Source organism: Lissotriton helveticus, chromosome 12 (genome assembly GCF_964261635.1).
Source record: "Lissotriton helveticus chromosome 12, aLisHel1.1, whole genome shotgun sequence".
NCBI classification, from domain to species: domain Eukaryota; kingdom Metazoa; phylum Chordata; class Amphibia; order Caudata; family Salamandridae; genus Lissotriton; species Lissotriton helveticus.
The window spans coordinates 835,913,937-835,932,392 of NC_136073.1; the positions used below are offsets into that span (position 1 = coordinate 835,913,937).

At 43.3% G+C, this 18,456-nt stretch overlaps 1 protein-coding gene across 2 annotated transcripts in view; it reads right to left on the bottom strand.

Annotated features, from left to right (window-relative positions):
- The window catches only part of ZNF414 (zinc finger protein 414), a 176,052-nt gene that overhangs the window by 149,821 nt on the left and 7,775 nt on the right, over window positions 1-18,456 (bottom strand). For both annotated transcript variants that reach the window (XM_078670108.1, XM_078670109.1), the window contains exons 2-3: window positions 6,855-7,014; window positions 2,717-2,824 (exon numbers count right to left, since the gene is read on the bottom strand). In XM_078670108.1, the coding sequence (XP_078526234.1) occupies window positions 2,717-2,824; window positions 6,855-7,014 (268 nt within the window). The remainder of the gene's footprint in view (window positions 1-2,716; window positions 2,825-6,854; window positions 7,015-18,456) is intronic.

Here is an 18,456-nt window from a genome sequence, read left to right on the forward strand (position 1 = left end):
CGGCTGGTTGGTGGGCTATCAAGGAGAACATATCAAAAGGTCTCTCTTTCAGAATGGCTCCATCCCCTCTGATTCTAACCACAGATGCCTCAATGGAAGGTTGGGGCGCTGTTTTACAGGACCTCCAAGTCAGCAATCACTGGAATGCAGGAGAGCGTCTTCTTCATATCAATCTCTTAGAACTCAGAGCGGTTTGCCTAGCCTTGCAAGCTTTCAGGCAGAAAGTTCAACACGCAACAGTGCTGGTCAGGACGGACAACACAACCGCCATGCATTACATAAACAAACAGAGAGGTACGAGATCACGTCTGCTCTCGAAAGAAGCCCAGGGAATATGGGAATGGGCGTTTCTCCACAAGGTAATTCTTTCAGCAGAGCATCTACCAGGCACTCTCAACACGAAAGCAGACACCTTAAGTCGTCTAAAATGGTCTTCTCACGAGTGGGAATTGGATCAAGTCATTCTGGAGGAAGTGTTTCAACGCTGGGGAACTCCAACAATAGACCTGTTTGCGACTCCAGAGAACAGGAAATGCTGTCTCTATGCAAGCAGGGATCACCATCGAGGATCACTTGGGAATGCTCTTTCGATGTCTTGGTTAGGCGCATTTGTTTACGCCTTTCCTACAATTCCCCTAATCCCACGACTTCTCAGGAAAACAAAGATGGAACCTTGCCGGATGATCTTAATACCACCAGCGTGGCCTCGCCAATTGTGGTTCACAGAGCTTCTTCTTCCATCTCAGGACCATCCATTTCGCCTGTGCACCATTCCATCTCTATTGACAATGTCCCATGGACAGGTAGTACATCCAGATCCGGGCTCTCTTCATTTGAAGGCCTGGCTCCTGAGCACAGAGAATTCCACAGCCTAGATATCCCTCAGGATTGTAGGGAGATATTAAGTCAAGCACGCGCACCAAGTACAAATAAAACTTATCGTGCTTAATGAAAGCGCTTCTGCCGGTGGTGTCATCGGGAATGCATCCATCCATTCTCTTCAGCCCCATATCAGATACTGCCTTACAGTCTATCGCTGGCTAAATCGGGTCTTTCTCATTCTTCTGTTAAGGTCCATCTGGCCGCTATTTCAAGATACAGAAGATCAGCTTTGGGTCCTTCTCTCTGGTCAGCCAGAATTATCAAACAATTCCTGAAAGGTCTTTTCAGGGTTTTTCCTCCAGTGCGTCCACCACCCCAGACTTGGAATCTCAAACTGGTTCTGGCTCTTCTCATGAGATCTCCATTCGAGCCAATCCATAGGGTGGACTTAAAATTTTTGTTTTGGAAATTAGCTCTCCTTTTAGCCCTCCCTTCAGCTAGGAGAGTAGGAGGATTACAAGCTCTATCCATTCTAGAACCCTTTCTTCAGTTAAAAAAATACACTGATTTTAAGGACCAATCCGAAATGTATTCCAAAGGTCCTTCGGATTTCCACTTGAACGGCCAGTGGTTTTAAAATCATTCTTTCCTCTGCCTACATCCCCTGCAGAACGGTCTCTGCATTCCTTGGATGTCCAGAGATGTCTCAAATTTTACCTTGACCGCACAAAGGATTTCAGAAAATCATCTCAACTTTTTGTGGCTTTTAGTGCACCCAGGAAAGGACTTCCTCTCTCGAAACAAGGAATCTCACGCTGGATTTCAAGTGCAATTCATTTTTGTCACACAGCATCAGGAAAGACGCTGGAGGGACATGTAAGAGCTCACTCCACAAGATGAGTTTCATCTTCAGCAGCTCTCTTCGCTGGAGTCCCTATAAGAGACATTTGTAGGGCAGCCACATGGAGCAGTGTCCATACTTTCACAAAGCATTACTGCCTGGACTCTTTGAGGAGCGAAGCGGCAGTAGGACAAGCAGGACTGAGGAATCTTTTTCAATGATAGGTGAGCTTTCCCTTATATCCCTCCTTCCTATGATGGCACATTTTGTATCATATAATGTTTTGTTACAAGGTATATATATATATATATATATATGGTCATATGGATACAGTTCTGCGGTGACGTTGAAATATACTTGTAGCAAAATGTGCACTGGTGGCTTACTGCTAGCTACTCTGATACAAAGCATGGGAATCTATGAAAGTTCCAATACTGGGGCAAGAAAACAAGTTACTTAACTGTAACTTTGGTTCCCCAGTATTGGTAACTTTCATAGATTCCCATGCGCCCACCCTCCTCCCCTTGGAAAGCTCAGCCTTCAGCAAAACTGGTTACTGTTACACAACGGCTACGAAAATCTGAGGCTCTCTCAGGAGCGTTCTATGGGGTGAGGCTAATCGGATTGGCTGTTGCAAATGTTGGTATCTTTTTCGTAAAGAGGTAGATAGGCTACAAAATGAGATGAGGCCTAGGCCTTACTTTCTCTTTTGTACATACCGCTATGGTATTTTCTATTTACCGAGGCTCCTAGGCTGACGACGGGGAATGATACAAAGCATGGGAATCTATGAAAGTTACCAATACTGGGGAACCAAAGTTACAAGTAATAACTTGTTTTCATATATCTATATATCTAACTATATCTCTCTCTATATATAATTTTTTATAACCATAATCCATTTCAGGCAAAATAGAAATTCGACTTCTAGGTTACCCGGATGATTGGATGGTAGTGATGAAGAATGTACATGCAATATTCAGATTCCTCAGTGCACCACAGCACCCTCACCTTCCAAGAACCCTTCAAAAATAATAAAACTGAAAAGCTTACCTGCCAGAGACTGGATAGGTTTGCTATGGACTCTTGAATGCTGGAGCAGTTGCTGCATGTTGTTGAAGGCCAACTGACATCCATGGGTTGAGCACCTAAATTGCTTACCTAAAAAGAATATTATTAATTATAAAGAATTCTAAACGTGTCCTGTGGGTTCATTACTTCAAACAGACAACTATAAGAAAGGCTTGGAGTTTTACATTTTGCAATAATTGATTTTTATAATAATCTGTTTAATGCAGATTTTAGTTCTGTCATAGTGCAGACAGAGCAGACAGTTTCCATTAAGATAGGGAATAAGACATTGAGTAACAATCTCTGTAGGACATATAAAGAAAAACAACTAGAAAAACAAAGGATGGAAATGAATTAGTGTAATATTATTATCTTAACTCTGTTGCTTTACATCAATAGCCTTCAAACGAAGAACTGAAGTTCACAGCGTTTGCTTTACATCAAAAGCCTTCAAATCAAGAACTGTAATTCGCAGAGTAAACTGTGAAGTAACTGCAAGGCTTACTAAAATTAAATATTGATCAATCACTCGAAGACGCCATTGAACCGTTTTCAATAAAAGTCAATATGCAGCAGGGGATATGAAATATAGGCATCCTATACAGTACTATTCTATTGCTCTTTCCTAAGGTGGTCTCTCTCCAACAAAAAAGTGCTTTTTACCACCTTTAGTGGGTCCTCCCAAGCTTGCTCATCACATTGGATCTCATTAGTCTTCATGACAATGTTGTCCTATGTAAACTGTAGTAATGGAATCTATGTAAATTCACCTTCAAAGCAACAGTCAAACTACAAAAAGGAGCCTGACCTCATAACATCCACATTGAAATCACAGTACTCGCAACCAATAAAGAAAATTACAATATCAAAAACTTCCGCCTACTGCATTTTAGTTTAGGTGACTGGTCTACCATTTTCTGCTCCGCTAAATATTTTTCTCCAGTGGCAATACAAAAACCGTCCAGTTCAAATTTTAGGTGCTTTTTATCCTGCTCGAGTGTGGCTCTACTCTACTGGTTTTTGGTGCACCCAGAGTGAACACCAAGTCATAGTCAAAGCGGATACAAGGGTAAAGACTGTTTTTTTCACATAACTTAGTGAGGTGGCAATCTACCCGCCCTCCCAGTGTAAAATCTATAAAGTCTCCAGATGGGATCTTTGACTTCAGTAAATGTAAATGTAAATGTAAATTGATACTTGTATAGCGCACTACTCACCCGCAAGGGTCTCAAGGCGCTTGTACGAATACCGCTGTGGAACCCATCCTGGCTTTCCCTGTGAGGTGTCCACTCCTGGGCACCCCCAAGGTGGAGGCCAGGCATCCTCAGCGTTGTGGGGGCTGTTGTGGAGATTAAGCAAGCTATTGCCCAGAGTTGCAGAGTGGGACTCCATGATTGGAATAGGCACCGAGGCGAGAATTATCAGGTCCGTGGAATTTTGAGCCCAAGACTCGCCGAGGCGGGGAATTGAACCCTGATCAGGATCTGCAGGATCTGCAGGATCTGCATCAGGGTCTGCCGCTCTAACCATTGAGCCACACTTCTCAAGTAGGGTAGGTGCAGTGTGTGCCAAGGAGGTGTACACACAAAAAATAAAGCAGTTGATCACCTTAAGACACCAATCTTTACGTGAATGCTAAAGAAGGACGCAGCAGAAGAAATAGGCTGGGTATTTGAGGAGAGACTTTAATGCTCTGAAATGTATAGCTTAAACTGTAGGCCACGCAGGTCAAGTCCCAGCACCAGGGTAGTTCCTTCACTTTAAATATTCTCAAAAAGAAGGTGGACAATTACACCATGGTTGTAGAAGTGTTAGCAAAGTGGTCTAGTTCTAAATATGCTTTTGAGACATACTGGCCGAGTACAAAGTTGTAGAAACTGCTCCATTGAGTCCTCTTTCATTTTTTGGGGACATCTCTATCATGTATCTTAGGGAAATAAACACAACAGAAAGTGTTTCATCTTCGTAACAAGTCACACAAGTGAACCTGGAATAGAATGGTTGATCTGAGATTGTCTTACAGGACAACGGAGTGCGTAGTCAGGAGTGAAGTCTATGTGCAGAGATGAAATATTTCCACTGCCTGTATTTGCTGTCCCATCCCCAACCATGTATTCTTTTCTCCCTGAAGTTTACTTGTAGCTTTCCTTTGTGCCTCAGTTTTAGGGTCCCCCTTTTACCAGAAGGGTCCTAAACTGCTTTCTAGTGCACTCTAGTGATGCCCGAGGTGAACCTTAAAACAGAAGATGTGGTCCTTCCCAACGTGTAAGCACACACAGTCTTGCACCCTTTGCTTCAGCACCTGGTTTGTTGCAGTATATTTATAGTTTTAGGGTACACCGGATGCACAACGGAGTGATACTTACTGAGCCACTTACAAACTAAGTCAAGTAGCCCCTTGTACCAGGGAGACGCTTTGTCAATGCAGCACTGAGTCACCCGTCATGATCATCTCTGAAATACTGACAGGCTTGGAGCAGTGTCTATCACATGTCGGAATTACCACTGTAGTCTGCAAGTGAGAACAATAGTAACATGCAAGGATCACCAGTAAAACATCAGAAAGGCTATCTAAAGTCAATCATATGAGATTTGCATGTGAGAACCTGGTACAGCAGGTTCAGATTCAGTCACTGGCCACAACAGTTACTGAATTGGTAGTGCTGGCACACTCAGTTAGATTGAGGATCAAATCTAAAAAGCTGATTGGTATGGGGCAGAATCAGCCATGTTAGTCTTGCATCTGAAAGGGCAATAGAGGCAGAGCTATTACCATCCCAAACTCTCTCATACTTTGGATTAACCCCACACTACTGCATTACAAGCTAAAAATAGAACGTGCAAAAATAAAATAAACAAACAGGTTTGTTAGTAGGGCGCACCTTAGCTAAGAAACATCTCTGGACGCTGTTGACAGATAACAGTTTTATTACTTCCCAATTCAACGGTGCTATTATGTTCAGCCGCTGGGATGAAAATGTGTGACTAAGGGGTCAAATACAAACCAAAGCATTGAATGCATTAGTCTAGTGAGCCATCTACACAGGTTTAAACCTGTGTAACAAATGTAAACACCTCTACATAAAATATACTTGTTACTCCGAATTATAAAAAAAGAAAGGTACAATAGAGACTTTGGGTTTAATAACCTTATGTTACTCAAAATGTAGGTACTGGGGCAATACAGTGATTTTTAAAACCTTGTGAGTTTTTATTACTTGATGCAACCCAAGAGCATTATTCTACCTAACTTTCTGGGTAAATGAATCTTTTTCATTCTACGAATACCTTGCAGGTGTGCAAATTGACGTGTACAATTCCTAAAAACTAGCCATGGGGACTCCAGAAATGGAATAAGCATGACTTTTTGCTTCACCCGAGGCCCTTGATCACAACCTGAATGGCCTGTTGTATTTGAATCCTCCCCAGGAAGGCATACTGACAAGCAAGACCTCTGCCAAGTGCTGGTACAACGTATACACATGCCCTTTCAATGAATGGCCTTCATAGAGTTATGCTGCCACATCTACTGGTTCTCATGAAAAACAGTGTTTTAATTGCCATTTACATCAGCAGGTGCCTTAGTGAACTACATGCCCCCATGTGTTTCAGGACGTATTCCCTTTTCAATCCTAAAGTTGTTAACTGATACTTCTTCATGAGAGGATGTGTAATTGCGATTCTCCTAATAATATGACTAGAGAATCTGGATTTTATTAAAGACACGGAGGCTAACATACATCGGAGCTCCCAACTCCATATGTCCTATTCTCTTGCAGTTGAATATACCCGCAGCATGGGAATTGAGAGTGTAGAAATGAAGGACTACGTTAAAGTTCCCTCTAAAGTGGTATTATTCAAGGTCTGAAAGAGCTCTCTTATTCCTAGCACCCTCCCACTTAAATCACTGAACTGTCAAGGGGGAGGACTGTGTGTGTAAGTGTATTGGACACAAAAAGCTACCTAAAAACGATTTCCATGGAGTACCCATAGGTTAGAAGCCAGACAACTCGACAGACTAAACGCTTCAGAACTACAATAGAAAGGAACTTTTGCAATTTCAGATTGGCTAAGAGAATCTATCTTGCTCCTGGAAACAGTAGTCATGCAGCATACTTACTCCCCATAGGAAGTTTGCAGGGCAGCAGGCCTCCTTTTTCAACCTTACTGCTTTGGAATTCGTTGGTCCGGGAAGAGGCACTGAACTCATTGACAGTCAGATTGACGGTTGACTGGTTCTCTATTCCACATACAAAGGAGACTGTTTTCTCTGGACGATGCTATTTAAGAATGGAAAGAGTAGCATAAGTTGTTGTTTCTGACAAAGACATCTTGCAAAATGACACTCTTCTCAAACATTCACTCAAGGTGGATGTCAGTTCAAAACACTAATTCACTGAAAGAAGATACCAACAAGCTACCAATACCTACACAACTACAATACAATACTCAGACATGCACAAAATGTTGTAAGTTTGTGACCTCTTATCCTAATACCCACACATTTTCTCCTCATACACTCACTGTCCCTTTCGAGATTCCTAGCTGAACCTCTGGAAGTATGTTTGTAAGAGGCATAAGTGATTTTGTGTTAGTGGAGGGTCTTTAGAAAAATAAGTTGCAATGATTGATCAATTTTGGGATGCAGTAGGAAGTCCAATAAAAGAATTAACTTTGTGGTTTACATAAAGCTTTATAAAACATGCCCATTTGTCATTTGAGAGCCACTGCAAGCCGGTTTGGCTTATTGTCAACTTATGTTACCATAATTAAAGTGAATTAAGTGAAATGCCAAAGACTTGTTTAAACAATGATGAACTAGGATTTGCGGTGTATACGTTATGGCTAAACAAGGTGCGTCTTTAAAAATAAATGCGAAGATTCAGTCCTGTACTATGTTTGGGTGATCTCATATGACAGGATCTGAGGATGGAATGTTTTGGTGCAGATAAAGGTCTGTAGCTGTAGACTAATTTGCTTATAAAACATCTGTTCATGATCCGACGCACCGCTACAACAGCAGTATGACCAACATAGTGCAGAAGGCTGCCTCATTAAGTCTAAATAAGGGAAAAGATAAAACCTACAGAACTTGACTGACCCATGTAACACCATCTCCACTTTCTCTAAAGATAAAATCGGAACCATTAGAAACTATTCTCTGCCAAGCTACCAATCGACATAGGGAATCTATCAACCCCCCTCACACATCAAGAATACTGACCAACACACACCAATTGTCCCAAGAAAAACAGAACCTTTTGTAACAGCTTCAGGTCCCCGTCTGTGGGGGAAATTCAGAAAACCATTCAGGCAATGAAACCTACCTCATATTTCGACGATCCCATTACCTCCCACCTACTGAAAGAGATCCCCCAATCCATCACTCCTTCATGGACGAGAATCATAAACGCATCTCTCCAACAAGGATCCCTCAAAGAATGTCTGAAGAAGTGCAACTATCTCCCTGACTAAAAACGGGCACTGATCAGAAAGATTTAAACAACTTCCGACCAGTATCCAGTCTGCCTTTACTGGCCAAATTGATAGAAAAATTAACCCACAATCAGCTGCAGAGTGAACACATCAAGAATGTTGACCCATGAGAGACACACCAATCCCGTTTCAGGACTGGACACAATACTGAGGTCGCCATGCTAAGCAACCTTGATGATATACAATCATCACTAGACTAAAAAGAATCCTGTCTCCTAATACTTCTAAATATATCTGGGGCATTCGACACGGTCAGTGACAAATGCCTCAGAGAAGCTCTTGAGCTCAGAATGTGCCCATTAGATGCCATCCTTAACTTCACCTCCTTCTTGCAAAGCACACAACAAAAAGAGTCAAAATTGGCACTACCCTATATGATGTCACAGACTTCAACAGGGATGTTCCACAAGGTTCTACTCTTTCACCAACACTCTTCAATCTATACATGGAACCACTCACTGAAATCTTTTATCGATCACAAATGTCATACTACATGTACGCTGATAATACTCAACTCTACATCAAACTATTCTCTTCAGGGGATATCTGAATACTGGATGACACCCTGATGAAAGCGCAGGACTGGCTGGCACATAACCATCTAAAACTAAATCCACTGAAAACATGATTCATTCCTTTCGCCCCTCCCCCTAGATCACAACGACCTCAACCCTACTCTCTCAAATCACTAAACTGCACCCTAACCATCTCAGACTCCGTTAAATCACTAGGCATCACCCTAGACTCTAATCAAAACATGCAAGCGCACATACAAGTTGCAACCAGAAGTGCTAACCTACATCTGCATTGTCTAAGACATTTTAAACCCTTCATACAGCTAGGAGACCACAAAACAGCAGCACATTCTCTAGTTCTCTCAAGAATGGACTATGGGAATGCCACTCTTGCCTAAAGCCAGCCTTGCCCCATTGAAAACTACATTAAATGCAAGGCAAGACTTTTAACAGGCTTGTGACCTTATGACTGCATTTTTCCATCACTCGGAGCTCTCTACTTGCTCCCAGTTGAAGGTAGAATCCTACTGAAGGTTGCATGCATAACGCACAATGCCCTACACAATTTTGGTCCAACATACTTGGCGAATAGGATTAAGCTATCATGAGGCGGTAGGGATTCTAGAAGTGCTAAATCCCTCATACTAGAATCTCCTAGACTCAAAAGAAGGAAAACTCACTTCTGCACTTTTGCCAGATTTGCCCCAAAAATATGCAACTCCCTTTCACCATCAAGAAGAGCAATTACCTCACTCAGGCTTTTTAAAAAGGAAGTACAAGACATACTTCTAGAAAGAAAAAAATCAGTGTTCTAAGAGAACTATTTTGAAATTGTCATTCTCCCGATTTGATATTGTACTCTATTATGTTATACCTTGCTCACTACGTACAGTGTAACTTAAGCATCGGGTATTTTGACTGCATTACAACCCTCATCAGCTCTCTTGTTGTACAGCACTCTGATACCATGTTGGTTATGTTTGCGGTTTATAAAACAAAATAAATTATTGTGGTTTAGGATAGTCTTATTTGTTTTGGTGCCCAATGCAAGATGGAGTAAGGCGGAGTAAGTGCTTCTTCAAAACAAAAAAAACTTGTAAGTGGCTTTTAAAGGTATTCATTTAATGGTGTGGTTCCAACTGCAGGGTTGGCATCGTATATCACACAAATTGCTCTCCAGGATTACTGGAATTTGGATTCGATTTAGACTAGAAACTGCATGCATATTAAATCTGCATTATGCCTCAATTATCAGTTGTGTGTCCCTACAATCAGCAAATGCTTGAACGAAGGAGTAGGTTGGGAGGGAATCAATTGAAGTAGCAGAAACTAGGCATTGCTCACTTGTGCTTTACTACGTTGGTAGCCAGGAGTACATGTTTTGATTGGGCAGAAATTGAGTGGTTTAGAGACAAAGGCTGGCAGCCAACCTCACAACTATATGTTTTGCCTGTGCTTATTTATTAAGAGGCTGGCATTAACATTTATTTTTTAAAGCAGCTCCTAACCTTTTAAGCAGATTCTGCTTTAAATTTTAAAAAAAATAGTTGACATGCAGCGTATGCCAAGCCGGACCTTCTTATTGTGGGAAGGATATGTTAAAGACAATAGGCTTTTAAGGATGGAGTGTTATTACACTGTGCAAAACATTTAAGCAGGTAGGTATTTTACTACATTACATTTTCATGGATTACCATAGTAGGCAAGGGTTTTGGGTGAGCCATCCAAACTGTGGGATAGAAGATATACACTGCAGTAATCCTTATTAGGCTCACTCAGGTGAGATAGTATTTTACTTTGCCAACTTTAATTTTGTATAATATGTAATTTTATGACCATGCCGGTTTGCATACATGTGTACTTTTATGACTGTATGCTGGATGGTTGCTTGAGGAATGCTTACGCTCAGTAAAGTAGCAAACGATACAAGCTTTAGGTCTGACTGTTTATTTAGAAAAGTTACAATTGAGGTAGAAGACCTCGCATACAGATTGTAAAAAGTATATGATAAAGTCAGTAGGCATTTAAAGGTGGATTGTTATTGTTCTGTATTAAAGCCTACATGAAATTTTTTGTTAAATGAAATGTCACTGATTACCTTTATAATGAAGCATTTTGGTCTTCGTTACCACCCCTGACTAACTCTAGGGTGTCGAAGATTTGCAGTGTAATAATTCTTGCTAGGACATCTTCTTAGGGGTCTGCTAGGATCTTATAATAAATAAATTAAATAATATAACTTCCCTAGAGATACATAGAGGGCATTTGAGTCATCTCTGTTCTGACACTGGTCCAAGTGCCATTTACACTCTGCTTCTATCCATGACAGAATACTGCAAGGGGTACTGGTCCAGTCCCTATAAGTCATTGGCTCTCTTGCCCTGTAAAAGATACCATTTTCTGATCACTTGTACATCCACCTGAAAATTAATGTGCTTTAGTGTCCGGGGTGGTTGGCCTTTAGTTTCCAATTTTCTCCTTTAACAGTTCCCCTTTCAATCAATCAAATAAGCGTTATTCGCTTTCTCCAGAGGAAACCAGATAAAAGCAGAATACATATTACAAAACTGTTGATATTTACAAGACTAAAAGTCGTATACAAACTAGTTAAATATACAGCAATCTTGATTAGGAATGAATCTCTTTCAGCAACCATCTCTATCGGTAAAATAATTTATCATAAAACGCAGACGCTTTTACATCACCAGAAATACACAATCTAATGGTCTGATTCCATTCTTTAAAAACCTTGCCATAAACAACATAATGTACTCGTTGGATAACAAGATCCTTAAGATCGGTAAGACCCAAATCTTTCTCAATTTTTTATAATATTTACAAAAAACAACAGGAATTGTTGTCTGCTGTGACATACCGTCACAGGGACATTTACAAAGTGTCCCCTCCAGTAGTTGTAAACATTATGTAGGTCAGAAGTAGTCCAGATCATTTGATTGTTATAAACACTTGGCTTTAATAGTTCTGAGGATTATCGGACACTCTCCAGTAACATCATGCATTCTCTTTTAAAGTCTTTTCTGCTGATGTGATCTAGGGATTCCGGCTGTTCATAATATTCCAGATGACCTATGTTTCTCATGAAATCTTTGATATACTTCATCCAAGGTATACGAAGTACCCACTGTAATTAAAGACAGTCCCTTATAATATCCTTATTAATAGTGGTTTTCTCCAAGGACCAGATCATATACCATAGAAGAATTGGCTGTGTCTTAATTATATCTGATAGAGAAGGTAGCACATCAACACTGCATCATCAACATAGAGGAGGGCAGGTATTGGGTGATGTCCAATTTGTGGTAGATCCCGGCACTGATCAGACAATGTCTGGCCCAAACTGTTAATATATAATGTAAAAAGAAACAATGCCAAAACGCATCCCTGTCTAGCCCCTCTCTCTATGCTGAACGATGTGGTGCACTCACTCTTAGCCCCATATTGAACCCTTGCTTTGATGCCAGTATATAATTGCCTCAGGAAATCTAATAGCGGTGGCTCAATGCCTAGATCGGCCATTATAATCCATAATTTATCGTGCTCCACACAATCAAAGGCCGATGAGAAGTCTACAAATGCCAAAAACAGTCTACCCAGTTTGGCCAGCGTGTGTTTCTTGATTAATACGTTCAAATTAAGTCCCTGCTCCACTGAACCAAGACCTGGTTGAAAGCCAAATTGCAGCGCAGATAAGGTTTCATTGGCTTCGGCCTAGTCCTGAAGCTTATTTAGTACAATGCATACTGCTACCTTGACCAATGAATCAAGTAATGAGATTGGCCGGTAACAGGTGGGATTCTGACAGTCACCTTTTTTTTAATAATAGATCATTATTAGGAGTGATTTCAACCAGGTATCAATAAAACCTATGTTGCAACATGCTGCCATTTCATTGTGTCAGTAATGGGCCCCAGAGAACACTATTAGCTTTAAAAAAGGTCTACTGGTATACCATTGGGAACAGAGGTTTTCCCTCCTTTACTTGCTTGTAGAGCTAAAGTAAGCTCTTCTAGGGTGAACTGAAGGTTTATTGGCAGTTTGGGGGGGGGGGGAGAAAGCATTTGTAGTTATTGGGGCACTGCCGGTTCCTGTTTTCTCTATTGGATGTTTATACATATTAGAGAAGTGGCGCACCCATTCCTCTTTGCTGATTACAATCTCTATAGTTGGGATATCTTGGGGACTCAGGAAGGGGGCATTTACTGCCCACCAGAATGTGTTCTCTAACCAAAGTTGCTTATTGCAGAGCCCTCCATGCATCCTCTCTCATGCCCATCCTACGTTCTCTTAGGACTTGCTTCTACTCCAATCTACATGCTTTAATTTCTGTCCCTCTTCCACTTCCTTATGTCTATGGCCCCTTTAGCAGCCATATACATTAATATATTCATCTGGGGACACTAAGGGATGGTTAGGAGTGTTACGTTTAGTTTCAATATGTGCTGTAACTCCCGCTACCCCACGTATTGGAATTATGAGTTTTGCAGCGAATACAGTACCCTAGCAATTTGTAGGTACTTTTCACCAACCTGCTTAAATTTACTTCGATTTACTACGGGAATAATGGCCAGTAAATATCATGAATATTGTTAAATATGATAGAGACTTCTGGCCACATATTATTTACCTTCAAATTATTCCCAGGCATCAGTTTTGGATCCTGAAGTATTTCATGAGAAGTATCCCTGCGCGTCGATAGATGGCATTGTTAGTTTCCGTGTGGCGCCATCGACAGAAGGAATGTGCACGGTGCCTATATAGGCGCCACCCTAGCGTACCGACATTAGTTCTTTTCTTTATACACAAGTCAGCACATATCATGAGAAAGCTAACCAAGTCCCTTTTTAGACTTATCTCCTGGTGTGGCAGGGATGTACACGAGGAAGGCTGGATTCAGGCCCTGCGACAGAGGTCACTGGCAAATGTCGATGATGGACCTGCACATTTTTTGTGTTAATCTCAAACATGACGCCAAGACATGCGATGATTGTCCCACAATGCAGCGCATGGCCTTGAGAGGGTGATTCCCTCAAGTACCTTGCCGCTCGACTTGCAAAGCCACAATGGTCTCCATCCCAGTCTAGAGGAAGGTCCAAGGACTGGTCACGGAGCCATCTATCTTTGTCAAAGTCGCTCCACTTCAGTAAGTCTCAGAAGAAGAGTAAGAAGTCGAAGAGGTATTTGACTTCACCTAGTCTGTCAAAGTCATCCGACAAGATGAGGGATCATCATAAGTTGGGGCCTGGCTCTGCTGTTGAGCCAGCGCCTGGGCTGTCGCCGCCCTACGTTCCTGGAGCCGAGCGACCCTCAACCTGCACTGAGAATTTTATGAGGCCATGCACCTTATATTTGGATGGCCTGTTTCCGATGGAATGCCTTTGGGTGCTGCGGTTTTGGGAGGGGCCCCTGCTGGTTTCCCGCCGCTGGGTCTGCCCCCAGTGCCAGTCATACAACGTTGATCTCCAGTGACGTTTGCCCCAATGTGACTACCCCTCCACCCATGCCTCCCTCATGCAACATGCTAATGGGGGACCAGGTTTCTTTACTCTGCCGGATAGTCATGGGAGCCATTAAGAGGGGGCAGATGCCAGAAGTAGTTTGTGGTTGTTATTCCTGCTACTTTCTAGTGCCCAAAAAGGATGGAGGCCTTTGTTCTATCCTAGAACTGTGCCCTTCCTGAAAAAGGAGCAATTTAAAATGCTCACGCTCGCTCAAGTTCCGCTAATCTTCAATACCGGAGACTGGTTGTAGCGTTGGACATGCAGGATGCATGCTTCTACACTCCCGTCTTGACTGCCCACAGGCTTTACCTGCAGTTCACAGTGGGCCAGGAGCACTTTCAATTTGCCATGCGCCAGTTTAGCCTTACCACAGCCTAGTGGGTGATCAGCAAGTTGATGGCGGTGGTTGCAACTCATCTGTGGAGATCAGGGGCTCCAGTTTTCCCCTAGCTAGATGACTGGTTGTTGAAAGCGGGATCACCCCAGGCAGTCATCTCCCACCACCAGACCATGGCGGACCTCCTGTACTCGCTGGGGTTTACTATCAACCAGCCAAAGTCACACCTGACTCCCTCTCAGACACTCATTGGAGCTGATCTTGACATAGCACAGTTTGGGGCTTATCCTCATGAACAGCGAAGTCAGGATTTTCAGAATATGATCCTGATGTTTCAGCCTTTATCCTGGGTTTTGGCGAGAGGGACTCTGAGGCTGCTGGGCCTCTTGGCCTCTAGCATGCTGCTTGTGATGCATGCAAGCTGGCATGCAAGGCTCTGCAGTGGGACCGGAGGTTCCAGTGGGCGCAGCATCGGGGTAATCTCTCAGACATGGTCCAGACCTCAGAACTGCAAAAGATCTGCAGTGTTGGGTAACGAACCACAATGGGGTCAGCTGCAGACCCCTGTCCGTTTCCCAACCAGATCTGACTGGAATTACAGATGCGTCACTCTTGGGATGGGGTGGCTATCTGGGGACGTGAAGAATAGAGGCCGCTGGATTCCACATCAACCTTCTGGAGTTCTGGGCGATTCGGCTGGCATTGAAAGCCTTTCTACCCTTCATCAAGGGAAGGCTAGTGCAGTGTTCACGGACAACACCACCGCCATGTGGTACTACAACAAACAGGGCAAGGTGGTGGTCATGGACCCTTTGTCAAGGGGCGCTGCGCCTCTGGACATGGCTGGAACATCAGGGCATATCCCTTGTGGTTCAACACTTGACGGGCTCTCTGAATGCCAGAGCGGACAAACTCAGCCGAAGAAGCCCAGGGAAATCAGAAATGGAGTCTGCATCTGGTGGTGGTGCAAGCCTCTTTCAGCAGTGGGGAGAGCCTTAGTTAGATCTGTTTGCCACCGCCGAGAACAAGCAATGTCAACAGTTTTGTGGGCTGGGGATTCCAAAGTGTCTTTCGCCTTGAGATGATTTTTGTTTCAAGTGGAGCTCAGGCCTGCTGTAGAAGATCAGGAACGACTGGGCCAGAGTCATTCTTGTGACTCCAGGCTAGGCTTAGAGAGTTTGGTATCCGGAGCTTTTGAGCATGATTATTGGTCCTCCAATCAGGATGCCCCTTCGGGAGGATCTCCTGTCGCAACAGCAGGGGAAGGTTCTTCACCCGAACCTGGCAATGCTACATCTGCATGCATGGAGATAGAGTGGGGACAGACAACAGATTTCTACCTTGTGCCTCAAGTCTGCACTGTTATCTTGGCACCCAGATGCCCCTCCACCAAGTCAGTATATGCCTACTGCTGGGGGAAAGATTGTGGCATGGTGTGCAGAAATACAAGTTGACCCCCTTTCTGCTCCTCTTTCTCAGGTCCTTCTATTTATACTCTCTCTTGCCTGCAGAGCTCTGCTTTAAGCACCTTAAAGGGCTACCCTTCTGCCATCTCAGCCGTTCTGTGGTTGCCAGATCAGCCATCCCTGTTCAAATACCCTGGTGTGAATAGGTTTTTGAAAGGTCTTCAACACGTTTCTACCTTAACTCTTCATCATGCCTCAGTGGGACCTCAATCTAGTACTCACCTTTGTGACGTGTGCTCCGTTTGAGCCTTTGCACAACTGTCCTCTCAGACTCCATACCATCAAGACGGTATTCCTTGTGGCAATAACATCTGCCCGGAGAGCCAGTGAGCTCCAGGCTTTGTAATCTAAGCCTCCGTACCTAACCATCTCCCCAGACAAGCTAGTTCTTCGCACTAGAGCTTCCTTCCTGCCGAAAGTTGACACTTCCTCTCATGTAGGCCAGTCCGTCACCCTGCCTACTGTTTATGCTCTACCACATCCCTCTAAGGAAGAGAAGCGACTCCACCAACTGGACCCAAGAACAGCATGGTTGTTCTACCTTGAATGTACAAAAGAGTTCCAAGTGGACGACCAACTCTTCATGGGGTATGACGGAGTGAAGAAGGAGAAGGCTGTACAGAAACAGACCATCTCCTGATTGATCGTGCTGTGCATTAAAATCTGCTATGCACTTGCCTAGAAGCAACCCCTGGAGGGTGGGGGGCCCATTCCAGCAGAGCTAAGGCTGCAACCACTTAGTTAGCATGCAGAGTTCCGGTCCTGGATATCTGCCAGACAGCAGTGTGGGCTTCTCTGCACACGTTCACAAAGCACTACTGCCTCGACAGTCGGGTTCCTCGGGACGGGCACTTTGCTTGTTCAGTCCTGTAGGTCTTTTTGGTGTGAAACGGTTTTACAGATCCAGCCCTGGGGGGGGAAGTATTGCTTCGGTATCTCTTTTTAGGTAAGGATTATGCAGCTAGAAGTCTCTATCAGATGAATAAGTTACTTACCTTCCCACCCATCCTGCCCTGCAAAGCGATTTCTAGGGACAGGGTTTTGACCCCTTTCAGAGCCCCAGTTTTCCACACCAGTGGTTAGTGTCGTTCATGGCTCCACACTCCTGACGTGTAAAGTCGTGAAAAGAAACGGACGTCTGCGTGCTGGGGCGGTGCCTATATAGGCACTGCAGACGTCACTTCCGGTGCAAACACCACTCGGAGCCAAACATCACCTACCGGTACGCAGGGGTACTGCTCACGAAAAATTTCCAAATCCAGTCTTACGCCAGGGGATAATTCCAAGGTAAAGAATCTGCGGCTAGATTGAGTCTCTATCAGATAAGGTGCTCCTGAAGGTAAGTAACTTGTTCTTCTGCATTGTAGGATCGTCATTGATAGTCAAAAACGTTTAATAATTGGACGTGGCTTTTGGAAACCTTTCCACTGGAGACAGATTCAAAGGGCATAAAGGAATCTGTAAACATTTGTCTGTATGAATTATTGGCATATAGGAGAAAGCGTAGTCTCCAACTGAACCTCTGACTGTTGAGAGACAGATGAATGTTTAGAGGGAGATCTGAGCCATTAAGAAGAGGATAGGTTGACTTGAGGTACCATCGATGTTGAGAGAGGAATGATCAACCGCATGCAAAACTTATTTGCCTGAATCTGTGTCTTCAATGAGAAAAGATGTCATTTTGATGTTGAATGAGTCTGCGTCTTGGACGTGGAGTGCTGCGACTATGACGCAGACCGGTAGGATCCGTATGTCGATCAGTGACTTTTAGATACTAATCAAGCGTGCAATACTGGTGGAGGTGGTGCCACCATAGCCTTCATCGTTGACGGCGATGGTGAAACTTTCACCGCCGATTTAAACTCCGAACGGTGATGATGATGAGGAGTCGACGTTGACCCTTCTTCGATGGTGAACAATACGAGGCCAAACCTCTTGACATCGATGCTATTGACATCGGTGAAAGGCGGCTATTTTGAGATGGAGATTTTCGGTCTTTGGATCTCCTTTTGTGGGGAGTCCATAACAGATTTTTTACGCTTTTCACAGAATGGTGAAGGAATGACCTTTCAATTCTCTTGCTCTTCTTTCTTTCTTGTTGTGCCTTAAAGTCTTGCATCAAACCATGCTGTCTGATGCCCTCTCTGTCCATAAGCATCCTCTTTGACAAATGTTACATCCTTTTGTGAGGTGTAAAGGTGAAAGACACCACACAAACTTTATTAGCATCAGTGCTCGCCTTCTTACTTCTACACAATGGGCATTTGGTACAGTGAGAGGGCATTAAGACAAAAAAACTTGACAAAAGAGGTCAACTTGTTGAGTACTGAGGTTATCAAATGCAAAAAAAAAAAAAAATTGCAAACAAATTGCAAAAAATGGACACTAG